This window comes from Schistocerca piceifrons, chromosome 3 (assembly GCF_021461385.2).
Source record: "Schistocerca piceifrons isolate TAMUIC-IGC-003096 chromosome 3, iqSchPice1.1, whole genome shotgun sequence".
Taxonomy (NCBI): domain Eukaryota; kingdom Metazoa; phylum Arthropoda; class Insecta; order Orthoptera; family Acrididae; genus Schistocerca; species Schistocerca piceifrons.
This window is the reverse complement of record NC_060140.1, coordinates 265,667,998-265,681,387: the sequence shown is the minus strand read 5'-3', so window position 1 is coordinate 265,681,387 and position 13,390 is coordinate 265,667,998. Positions and strand designations below refer to the sequence as shown.

Below are 13,390 nucleotides of genomic sequence, written 5' to 3'. Positions count from 1 at the left end.
GACCATTCTGTTCAACTGCTCTTCCAAGTCCTTTGCTGTCTCTGACAGAATTACAATGTCATCGGCGAACCTCAAAGTTTTTATTTCATCTCCATGGATTTTAGTACCTACTCCGAATTTTTCTTTTGTTTCCTTTACGGCTTGCTCAGTATACAGATTGAATAACATTGGGGAGAGGCTACAACCCTGTCTCACTCCCTTCCCAACCACTGCTTCCCTTTCATGCCCCTCGACTCTTATAACTGCCATCTGGTTTCTGTACAAATTGTAAATAGCCTTTCGCTCCCTGTATTTTACCCCTGCCACCTTCAGAATTTGAAAGAGAGTATTCCAGTCAACATTGTCAAAAGCTTTCTCTAAGTCTACAAATGCTAGAAACGTAGGTTTGCCTTTCCTTAATCTTTCTTCTAAGATAAGTCGTAAGGTCAGTATTGCCTCACGTGTTCCAATATTTCTATGGAATCCAAACTGATCTTCCCCGAGGTCGGCTTCTACCAGTTTTTCCATTCGTCTGTAAAGAATTCGCGTTAGTATTTTGCAGCTGTGACTTATTAAACTGATAGTTCGGTAATTTTCACACCTGTCTACACCTTCTTTCTTTGGGATTGGAATTATTATATTCTTCTTGAAGTCTGAGGGTACTTCGCCTGTCTCATACATCTTGCTCACCAGATGGTAGAGTTTTGTCAGGACTGGCTCTCCCAAGGCCGTCAGTACTCAGGTCTTTCAGTGCTCTGTCAAACTCTTCACGCAGTATCGTATCTCCGATTTCATCTTCATCTACATTCTCTTCCATTTCTATAATATTGTCCTCAAGTACATTGCCCTTGTATAGACCCTCTATATACTCCTTCCACCTTTCTGCTTTCTCTTCTTTGCTTAGAACTGGGTTTCCATCTGAGCTCTTGATATTCATACAAGTGGTTCTCTTTTCTCCAAAGGTCTCTTTAATTTTCCTGTAGGCAGTATCTATCTTACCCCTAGTGAGATAAGCCTCTACATCCTTACATTTATCCTCTAGCCAACCCTGCTTAGCCATTTTGCACTTCCTGTCGATCTCATTTTTGAGACGTTTGTATTCCTTTTTGCCTGCTTCATTTGCTGCATTTTTATATTTTGTCCTTTCATCAATTAAATTCAATATTTCTTCTGTTACCCAAGGATTTCTACTAGCCCTCGTCTTTTTACCTACTTGATCCTCTGCTGCCTTCACTACTTCATCCCTCAGAGCTACCCATTCTTCTTCTACTGTACTTCTTTCCCCCACTGCTGTCAATTGTTCCCTTATGCTCTCCCTGAAACTCTGCACAACCTCTGGTTTAGTCAGTTTATCCAGGTCCCATCTCCTTAAATTCCCACCTTTTTGCAGTTTCTTCAGTTTTAATCTGCAGTTCATAACCAATAGATTGTGGTCAGAGTCCACATCTGCCCCTGGAAATGTCTTACAATTTAAAACCTGGTTCCTAAATCTCTGTCTTACCATTATATAATCTATCTGATACCTTTTAGTATCTCCGGGATTCTTCCATGTATACAACCTTCTTTTATGATTCTTGAACCAAGTGTTAGCTATGATTAAGTTATGCTCTGTGCAAAATTCTAGCAGACGGGTTCCTCTTTCATTTCTTACCCCCAATCCATATTCACCTACTATGTTTCCTTCTCTCCCTTTTCCTACACTCGAATTCCAGTCACCCATGACTATTAAATTTTCGTCTCCCTTCACTACCGCAAAATTTCTTTTATGCCATCATACATTTCATCAATTTCTTCATCATCTGCAGAGCTAGTTGGCATATAAACTTGTACTACTGTCGTAGGCGTGGGCTTCGTGTCTATCTTGGCCACAATAATGCGTTCACTATGCTGTTTGTAGTAGCTTACCCGCACTCCTACTTTTTTATTCATTATTAAACCTACTCCTGCATTACCCCTATTTGATTTTGTATTTATAACCCTGTATTCACCTGGCCAGAAGTATTGTTCCTCCTGCCACCGAACTTCACTAATTCCCATTACATCTAACTTTAACCTATCCATTTCCCTTTTTAAATTTTCTAACCTACCTGCCCGATTAAGGGATCTGACATTCCACGCTCCGATCCGTAGAATGCCAGTTTTCTTTCTCCTGATAACAACATCCTCTTGAGTAGTCCCCGCCCGGAGATCCGAATGGGGGACTATTTTACCTCCGGAATATTTTACCCAAGATGACGCCATCATCATTTAACCATACAGTAAAGCTGCATGCCCTCGGGAAAAATTACGGCTGTAGTTTCCCCTTGCTTTCAGCCGTTTGCAGTACCAGCACAGCAAGGCCGTTTTGGTCATTGTTACAAGGCGAGATCAGTCAATCATTCTGACTGTTGCCCCTGCAACTACTGAAAAGGCTGCTGCCCCTCTTCAGGAACCACACGTTTGTCTGGCCTCTCAACAGATACCCCTCCGTTGTGGTTGCACCTACGGTACGGCCCATCTGTATCGCTGAGGCACGCAAGCCTCCCCACTAGCGGCAAGGTCCATGGTGCATGGTGGGGGGGGGGGGGGGGGAGGTGCTGTCACTTATACGCCAGGAATAAAGACAGTCTCTGAACTTTTTGGACGTATTGGATGTACGGTGTATGTCGGGTGGCGATGGAGGAAGGATGCTTTAAGGCATAGTTAGCTGAAAGTGTATGGTTTTGTACCCTGAGGTGCAGCCCGGAATGCCATTCCCGGCCAGAAGCGATTTGGATCTCAAGGAAAAGAAATATGATATAATACTGTTTATTTGCCCGCCCTGCTAGCCACACGGTATAACGCGCTGCTTCCCGAGCGGGAAGGCGTGCCTTTCTCCGGCACGAATCCGCCCGGCGGATTAGTGTGGAGGTCCGGTGTGCCGGCCAGCGTGTGGATGGTTTTTATGGCGGTTTTCCATCTGCCTCGGCGAATGCAGGTTGGTTCCCCTCATTCCGCCTCAGTTACACTATGTCGGCGATTGCTACGCAAACACTGTCTCCACGTACGCTTACACCATAATTACCCTACCAAGCAAACATTTGGGGTTACACTCGTCCGGTATGAGACGTTCCCGGGAGGGTCCACTATGGACCGAACCGCACAATAACCCTGGGCTCGGTGTGGGGCGGCGGTGGGGTGGGTGGACTGCTGTGTCCTGTTGTGGGGTTGTGAACCACCCAGTTTAATACACACTATACACACTCTTTATTTAGTTGATGTATGATAGAAGGTGCATAGAAGGTGAAGTATGGATGTAGTGGCGCAACAGGATACCAGGTTTTGTGTTTACGGATTTCATTGTTGGGTCATGGGGATTTGGTTGAAGTCCCGGAAGGAGAGGGTGGGTAACCATGAAATGACTGAGATTAGATGCACATTAGGTGTTGAGAACAGGCTGGTTTATTACAAGTTGCTGACTTAGTCGCTTAAGGATGCTTTGAAAGGTTCTAAGACTGACGTGAGGCTAATAGGATGCGATCTATAAGGTTTCAGGAAGAGTTGGACTTCGGATGTGCGATCTGTACTGCCGGTGTTCCCTTCTCTTATCTCTATTGAGCAGCTCAAAGTGTCGTGTGAAATCTTGGGCTGGCTATCCCGCGGTGGCGAGCTGGTTCTGGTGAGTGGTCGACGCAAGCTCTGCGAGTCGGATGGTGCGATTTCGATAACGTTGCCGGATGCTAAACAAACAAGAAAATTAATTAGAAATCAAATGCTTAAAAACGAAATAGAACATAGGGAGTTAGTAATAACTGCAATTGCATGAAACTAGTTCCAACAAACATAGCTGTATTGCAGTAAGATGGAAACGACCAAGCGCGAAACTGGCGATGTTTTACAGAAGCGCGAACTTCAATGTGAGATGCTTCTACAACGAAGCTCTGTTTAGAAATCCAGAGAGATTCTCGCCTATGTAAAGTACACCAACCGCAAGATAAAATTAATACTTTCACTGTGAGATAGCAATGGTAATGTTACCAATCACAATGTCACTGAAACGGAGTTGCCAAACACGGTTTTCCGAAATTCCTTTACGAAGGATGACGAATTAAATATTCCGTAATTCGAATAAAGAACAGCTACCAACGTGGGTTATTTAGAAGTAGATTTAATTAGTATAGTGAAGCAGCTTAAATCACTTAATAAAGGCAAGTCCTCCAGCCTGTAGGGTATATCAATTAGGTTCCTTTCAGAGTATGCTGATAGCTCCATACTTTACTGCTCCACACAACTGCTCGCTCGACGAAAGATCGGTACCTAAGAACTGGAAAATTGCTTAGGTCACGCCAATGCTTGAGAAAAGAAATAGAAGTAATCCACTGAATTACACTAACGTCGATTTGCAATAGGATTTTGGAACATGTACTTTGTTCGAACAATATGAATTACCTCGGAGAAAACTATGTATTGACCCTTAGATAGTTCGGGTTCGGAAAATATCATTCTCGTGAAACAGAACTAGCTCTTTATTCACGCTAAGTAATGAGTGCCGTCGACAGGGGTTCTCCAACTGAGTCCATATTTCTAGATTTACAGACTGTTTTTAACACAATTCCTCACAAGCGGCTTGGCTTCTAATCATATTGCTTGTCTATGGAGTAGCGTCTTAGTTGTGCGACTAGGTTCGTGAATTCCTGTCAGAAAGGTCACAATTCGTTGTAATTGACAGAAAGCCACCGCGTAAAACAGTAATGGTATCTGGCGTTACCCTACACAGTTTTACATGGCCTTTAAACGAATACGTTAAATTTCGGTTTCATGACAAATCACACAAATTCACTTCAATGAAATACCTAGGTATTACAATTACGAAGAAGTTCAGTTGGAACGATGGCATATAAGGGGCAGTAAAATGAAATCGAGACAGATGGAAAAAATTGAGTAAACTTTTTATTATTTCAAAAATAATCGCCATATCTACTAATACATTTATCCAGCCGTGAAACAAGAGGGTCAAAGCTTTCATGGAAAAATGTTTGCGGTTAGCTAGGGAACGATGATTCAAATCGACAGCCAAGAATATCTTTCTCCAGAATTCCAAAAATATGGATATCGCATGCTGAGAGACCGGGACTGTATGGAGGCTGTGTAAGGGCTTCCCAGCAAAACTCCTACAGCACGTTCGAAACAACCTTGGCAGCATGTGGCCGGACAGTTTATTGGCAGTTTGTTTTGACTACGCTCCAAAAGTTTCTCTGGGTAGCTTCACGCATCCACCATACAGTCTCGATACCTCCCCATGGGATTTGCATATTTTTGGAGCACTGAAGAAAGCAATTTGTGACTGTCGATTTCCTTCGGACGAAGAGGTGAACGTCTGGATACAATCATGGTTACTTAGGCAACCGCAAACATTTTTCCATGAAAGCGTCGACCGTCTTGTCTAACGGCGGATAACTGTTTTAATAATTATGGCTATTATTTTTGAAATAATAAACAGTTGACTTACTTTTTTCATTTGTCAGATTCCATAATGTATGAGAAATGTATTAACAGTTACGGCGATTACTTCTGAAATAATAAACAGTTCAATTACTTTTTTCTATCTGTCTCGTTGTCATCTCACTGCCTCTTACAGAAAATATTGTGGGGAAGGTGAACCAAAGACTGTTTTACTGGCAGAACGGTTGGAAGGCGCAACAGGCCTACTAAAGAGACGCTTACACTACGCTTGTCAGTCCTCTTCTGAGTATTCCTGCATGGTGTGGAATCCGTATCAGATGGGATTGATGGAAGATGTCGATAAAGTTCAAAGAAGGGGAGCTCGTTTTGTATTATTGCAAAATAAATGAGAGAGTGTCACGGATATGCTGTGCGAGTTGGGGTGGTAATCTTTAAACGAAAGGCGTTTCTCGTTGCGGCGAGATATTTTCACGTAATTTGAAACACCAGTTTCTCCACCGAATGCGAAAATATTTTGTTGACTCCCACTTACATGGGGCTAAAAGACCATCATAACAAAACAGAGAAATGAGAGCTCATACAGAAAGATTTAACTGTTTATTTTTCTACATCTACATCAGTACTCCGCAAGACACCTGACGGTGTTTGGCGAAGGGTACTTCCGGTACCAGTAACTGATCGCCCCTTACCTGTTCCGGTCGCGAATGGCGTATGTAAGAATTGTCAGTAAGCCTGTGTATTGAAACTTCCTGGCAGATTAAAACTGTGTGCCGGGCCGAGACTCGAACTCGGGACCTTTGCCTTTCGCGGGCAAGTGCTCTACCAACTGAGCTACCCAAGCACGACTCACGCCCCGTCCTCACAGCTTTAATTCCGCCAGTACCTCGTCTCCTACCTTCAAAACTTCGCAGAAGCTCTCCTGCATGCCTCGCAGAACAGCTGCTGAGATGGATATGGGAGGATGTAATATGGTGTCCCACTCTTCCCAGAAAGTACTCTCTCGAAATTCCAATAGTATACCTCTACGTGATGCACAGTGGCTCTATTGCAACGTCTGCTAAGAGAGTTTGCTGAGTATATCTGTAACGCTCTCGCGCCGATTAACGATCCAGTGACGAAATGCGCCGCTCTTCTTTGGCTCCTCTCTATCCCGTCTATCAGTCCTACCTAGTATAAGTCACATATTGTGAATACTGGTCAAGAATCGGTCCAGCAAGCGCCTTGTACACCACTTCTTACGTGGATGAGCTACAGTTCCTTAAAATTCTTCCTATGAATCTTGTAACATTACTGCTGGGAATATGAGTAAATATAATTATTTAAAACTGCAAAATATTAATGTTCACTATGAAATCCCATTGAGTAGTCGCAGCAAAATTGAATAATAAAAAAGGTTCCTCCACAAGGTACAGAACACGACGTGCTTATATCGAAACTTTAGACTGAAACTAATGAGAATGATAATGTCAATAAAGTTCTTGGGTGATATAAATTCGGCGGTAGAATTTAACATTCAACTTTTAGATCTTCATATCTGCTTTGCTGCTGATGCCCTGTTGTCCTTGATATGTAGCTGCAACAAACTGAAGCAATGTTGTCACATCGTGGAAATCATCGATGAAAGTTCAGGAGGTGCAATGGAGCCTTTTATTACTGTGTAGGTAGTGTGGAGCAATAAACAATTGGCATTACAAACCGACGACATCTCGACATTCAGAAAACTGTCTAAAAAATGCGTAATGGCAGTGCTGTTATAGTCTTTTTATACTTTTAGTAATAAATGGTTCAAATGGCTCTGAGCACTATGGGACTTAACTTCTAAGGTCATCAGTCCCCTACAACTTAGAACTACTTAAACCTAACTAACCTCAGGACAGCACACACATCCATTCCCGAGGCAAGATTCGAACATGCGACCGTAGCGGTCGCGCTGTTCCAGACTGTAGCGCCTAGAACCGCTCGGCCACCCCGGCCGGCTTTTAGGAATAATCAACACTATTGTTTAACACGTAAATCTACAAAATTAGAATAGAATATTAAGGCACACGATAAACTGTGAACAGCGAAATTTTGGTTCATTATTTCCTGATGAGTATGTACAGGTAGTATGTCACACAAGCAATTTAGAAGCTTGAAAAAGATAATATACAGAAATTAACAATGCGAATTACATTTTTTTATTTACAAGCAAAAGTAAGTTACGTCGTTTTCCTAACATAAACTGAAGTTACAAATCAAATTTAACAGTAGTTACATGTTCAAAATGATTGCTGGGACTGAAAATCAGTATAATTTTATATTTGTAATAAAGGACTGCATAATTTCTCTTTAATTTCAAACGACATTGCAAGTATTTAAATTGTTGACCTATTATACTGCAAACTTTGATGAAATAATGCATACAATGCGAACAGAATATGAGGCAAATATAAATTCTAGTGAACACTGGTATTCATTAAAGATTTTAACTAAATAATGGTTTCAGTGTTAACAAAAAATATTCCTACCAATTACAGAGTCTGGATATTAAGTTTACTTGAATCTGATGTAGTCATAAACTTTCTGTTTGGCTTCTAACAAGAACTTCCTTATTAACTGGTGTGTAATTGACATAGTAATTAGTATCAAATTGCAATATTTGAGTATTTGACAGTATTTTATATACGTATGTGGAGCTTCAATGGCTCTTCAGAGGGTGTACTGTAGGGTTCTCAGAGTTGCATCTGCTTATCTTACTATTATTTTTACACAGTCATTCTACTTATGGTCGCTCTGGATAGCTACTCATAGATATTTTATGGTATATTCTGTTTCCAGCAGTTTGTCATCAATAGCGTAGTTGTACAGTAGTGGATTTCTTTTCCTATGTATGCGCAATATCTTACATCTATTGATGCTCGGGGTTGACTGCCAGAGCCAGCATAGTCCATCAACTTTCTGTAGGTGATTCAGCAAATCGATACAGTTTTTGGCGTTGCTACTCGTTTATAGGTGACTGTATCATCTCCAAACAGACTTAAAGAGCATCCGAAGCTTTCAAATAGATCATTTATATACACTGTAAATGGTAACTGTCCTATCAAACTCCATTGGGGTACTCCAGGAATTACTTCTATATCCGTCGATTTTGTTCCATTAAGAGCAACGTGTTGAGTTCTGTCTGTAAGGAAATCTTGAATCCAGTCGCAAGTCTGGTCCAATACTTGGTAAGCTCGTATTTATTCAGTAAATGACAGTGAGGGACTGTGTTAGATGTGTTGTGTATGACTTGGTGCACAGTGGTAAAGAGCGATGCGCTACAGAGTGGTGTGGCAGCTGTTGTTGTAGCAAAGCTGGACAGTAGCAGAAATGGTTATTGAGCAAGTTAATTACAGCAAACAGCAGATTTACTTAACTTGTATTTCTCCCAGCGAACGAAGACTCATTACAAATAATGCAGCAAGAAACAAAGTCCGCTATCACAGTGTTAACAGATATGAAGCAAGATCGAAGGTGTCATAGTATAGTGGCTCCGAGCGCTGCTGCTAGTTGTCTTCTACACATATCAAAAAAGTTTTGCATTACCCCGGTTCCCAGAATTGAAGATAGACGTTGACTGTGGATATTTTATCATAGACACAGTCCCTTTGACTGTTCAGAGATGTCACTAAACTCGCCCAAATATGTAAACAACGATGCATAAGCAGCGACCATTAGACTGAGGGGGTCCGACAGACGATCAGCTCCAGTCATTCCACCAGGAAGCAGGTACACGGCTCGTGTTGTCTGTAGTTCAACCATGCCTAGACGGTCAATACCGCGGGTCGATCGCGTCCGCATTGTTACTTTGTGTCAACAAGGGAAGTGTCCAGGCGTTTCGGAGTGAACCAAAGCGATGTTGTTCGGACATGGGGGAGATACAGAGAGACAGGAACTGTCGATGACATGCCTAGCTCAGGCCGCCCAGGAGCTACTACTGCAGTGGATGACCGCTACCTCCGGATTATGGCTCGGAGGAACCTTGAAAGCAACGCAGACTGTAGCGCCTAGAACCGCTCGGCCACCCTGGCCGGCCCATCTTTGCAACCACGACATTCTGCAACACGGTACAGATGGGCCCAACAACATGCCGAATGGACCGCTCGGGATTGGCATCACGTTTCTCTTCACAGATTAGTGTCGCATATGCCTTCAACCAGACAATCGTTGGAGACGTGTTTGGAGGCAACCCGTTCAGGCTGAACGCCTTAGACACACTGTGCAGCGAGTGCAGCAAGGACAGATTCCCTGAACCTTTGGTGTGGCATTATGTGGGGCCGACGTACGCCGCTGGTGGTCATGGAAGGCACCGTAACGGCAGTACGATACGTGAATGCCATCCTCCGACCGATAGTGCAACCATATCGGCAGTATATTGGCGAGGCATTCGTCTTCTTGGACGACAATTCGCGCCTCCATCTTGTGAATGACTTCCTTCAAAATAACGAATTCGCTCGACTTGAGGGGCCAGCATGTTCTCCAGAGATGAACCCTATCGAAGATGCCTGGGATAGACTGAAAAGGGCTGTCTATGGACGGCATGACCCACCAACCACTCTGAGGGATCTACGCTGAAGTACCATTGAGGAGTCGGACAATCTGGACCAACAATGCCTTCATGAACTTGTGGATAATATGTCATGACGAATACAGATGTGCATCAATGCAAGAGGATGTGCCACTGGGTGTTAGAGGTCTCACTGTATGCATGCAAACGTGGTTTTCAGGGAAGGGGGGAAATGATGTTAATTTTGATCTCTATCCCAATTTTCTGTACAGGTTCCGGAATTCTCGGAACCTAGGTGATGCAAAACTTCTTTCGATGTGTGAATTACGGCGGTAGAGCGCACTCATAGTGCAAAACTGCAGGAGCTGTGGCTTGGTGGACAGGCACTATTGGGTCCATTTGATTCCATGCAACTGGTATCAGTGTCAGACGGAAACTTGCCATTCTGGTGCCTACCTCGATACCCCGTAAAGTGGTACCGATACTTAATACCACAAGATGCTTTCCTGAAGTCAAGGAACACAGCGATCAACCTGAGTGCCTTTGCCTACAGATCTATATGTCTCATGGAGGAACAGAGCGACCTGAATTTTGCTGAATTTCTGTTTGCAGAATGCACGATGACTTTTATAGAGCAGATATTCGTTCTCGAAAATGCCACAGTTCTTGAGCATAAAACATGTTCCATAATTCTACAACAGACTGACGTCAATGATGTAGACCTGTAATTGTGTGCATCTGTGCAATGGTCATTGTTGCAAACGGGAATTACCCGTGCTTTTTTCCAGTTGCTAGGTACCATTCGTTGACCCAATGATTTATAATAAACTGCTGCTGGAAATGGAGCAAGCTCTCGCACTCAACATTTGTAGAACCTTAATAGTTACTGCATCTGGGTCTCACACCTTTCCGCTACTAAGCAACTGTAATTGTTTTTCTATTCCACAATCTGTTATCTCAATATCTGCCATTTCGATGTTCACATAATGTTTGAAAGGAGCGACGGTGTCACAGTGTTTCACGATGAAGCAATTTCGGAAGTATTCTGACCTTCTGTCTGTCACGTTCCTTTTCCGTGTCATTGTGGTCTCTGAGTGATTGAACATGTGTTTCGAACTGATTTTACGGAAGAGCAAAGCCTCTTAGTGGCTTTAGTCAGATCACTTTGTAACCTCCCAACAGAAAAATTCCGAAACCTCCCTACAGTAGAAAATATAATTATATAATTCACATTCTGCGTAACCTACCAATAATGCAATGTGACTAACCTCTCAATAAAATTGTGCTTCACTTATAACCTTTCAATAATTGATTGTGAATTTAAACTGGTAAATTTTAGGCGTCAGCAGTGCTGCGTCATGGCCCTGAAAGATCATGCTGAATAAATTGAAAAATCTTACCTCAATGAAGTCGCCGGATAACGCGTATATATCTGCTCCTATATGAAATTTTTCTGGCACAGCCCAGCGCAATGCTGGCCGATAGATTTGTCATGTATAAAAAGAACAACTGATTTTTTCTTTACAATAATCAGGATGAGCATGGATTGGAGAAATTAGTAAATTCTTTAAATTGAAATGAATGATTGTGAAAAGTTACTTTTTATAAGAAAGATTATATGGGAATTGATATTACAATAGTACATACGGGCGAGGCTGCTTTTACCTTATACTACAACGCTCAGGCACCGCCATCGCTCCCCCACGACCGGCCCAGCCAACTCCACAGACACAACTGCTAGCAACAACTTACTGCTACTGCCACACAGTTCCTACTGCTGACAACACTGCTCTCTGGTCTGAGATTCTCTTATACCTTACGTATCGCAGGCAGCACATGAGCAATCCATAGAAATTACATCTGCTAGAGTGCGCTAGCAACAAATTCCTTAATCGTGGACCTCTTACAACTTCACAAAGTTTTACTTTCAGAGTCATTGTCCGAGAGTGAAACAGTAGAGAAAAAGTCGAAAGGTAGTTTGACAAACCCTGTGCCACGCACTGAGTACGAGTCGCAGAGCAGTCTGAAGTCGATCTTCCGAAATTGCTTCTAGGCACGTGTAACGCAATACCTCCTTTCGATCATCGTAACGGCAGATACTGAGATGGACGTGTAGATTTTGCGCGCTGCCAGGTAGACTACAGGAGTGGGGGTTGTGCATGTGCCGACAGGGGCGAACCCATGCGCGGCGCTGCGCTGCGGGCCCGAGGAGCGCTGCGTGGTGCTGGCGGGCGGCCACGCGCGCTGCGAGTGCCCGGAGCCGGGCGACTGCGAGCCGGTGCTGCGGCCCGTCTGCGGCTCGGACGGTCGCACCTACCCCAGCCGCTGCCAGCTGCGCCGCGCCGCCTGCGCCGCCAGGACCGCCATCGCCGTCGCGCACGCCGGCGCCTGCAGTGAGTACCGACACTGCTCCCCTACTCCACCGCTTCCCAACACGTCCAGATTCGTCTCGTTCGCACCTCCGTGTCTATCAATTCCTATGCCTTCTACTCCTTTCTACACTGAAGCGCAAAAGAAACTGGTATAGCTATGTTGTTGTTGTTGTTGTTGTTGTTGTGGTCTTCAGTCCTGAGACTGGTTTGATGCAGCTCTCCATGCTACTCTATCCTGTGCAAGCCTCTTCATCTCCCAGTACCTACTGCAGCCTACATTCTTCTCAATCTGCTTAGTGTAATCATCTCTTGGTGCCCTTCTACGATTTTTACCCTCCAAGCTGCCCTCCAATACTAAATTGATGATCCCTTGATGCCTCAGAACATGTCCTACCAATCGATCCCTTCTTCTAGTCAAGTTGTGCCACAAACTCCTCTTCCCCCCAATCCTATTCAATACCTCCTCATTAGTTATGTGATCTACCCATCTAATCTTCAGCATGCTTCTGTAGCACCACATTTCGAAAGCTTCTATTCTCTTCTTCTCTAAACTATTTGTCGTCCATGTTTCACTTCCATACATGGCTACACTCCATACAAATACTTTCAGAAACGACTTCCTGACATTTAAATCTATACGCGATGTTAACAAATTTCTCTTCATCAGAAACGCTTTCCTTACCATTGCCAGTCTACATTTTATATCCTCTCTACTTCCACCATCACCAGTTATTTTGCTCCCCAAATAGCAAAACTCCTTTACTACTTTAAGTGTCTCATTTCCTAATCTAATTCCCTCAGCATCACCCGTCTTAATTCGACTACATTCCATTATCCTCGTTTTGCTTTTGTTGATGTTCATCTTATACCCTCCTTTCAAGACATTGTCCATTCCGTTCAACTGCTCTTCCAAGTCCTTTGCTGTCTCTGACAGAATTACAATGTCATCGGCGAACCTCAAACTGTGTATTTTTTTTCCATGTATTTTAATACCTACTCCAAACTTTTCTTTTGTTTTCTTTACTGCTTGCTCAATATAGAGATTGAATAACATCGAGGAGTGGCTACAACCCTGCCTCACTCCCTTCCCAAC

The 13,390-nt window shown here is 43.3% G+C and overlaps 1 protein-coding gene and 1 non-coding gene across 2 annotated transcripts in view; one reads left to right on the top strand and one right to left on the bottom strand.

Moving 5' to 3' along the window:
• The window catches only part of LOC124788576 (agrin-like), a 293,248-nt gene that overhangs the window by 51,204 nt on the left and 228,654 nt on the right, over positions 1–13,390 (top strand). The window contains exon 3 of the mRNA XM_047255847.1: positions 12,097–12,318. Within this exon, the coding sequence (XP_047111803.1) occupies positions 12,097–12,318 (222 nt within the window). The remainder of the gene's footprint in view (positions 1–12,096; positions 12,319–13,390) is intronic.
• Trnas-cga lies at positions 6,168–6,242 on the bottom strand. The gene has a single exon. It is a non-coding gene; the product is annotated as a tRNA-Ser (tRNA).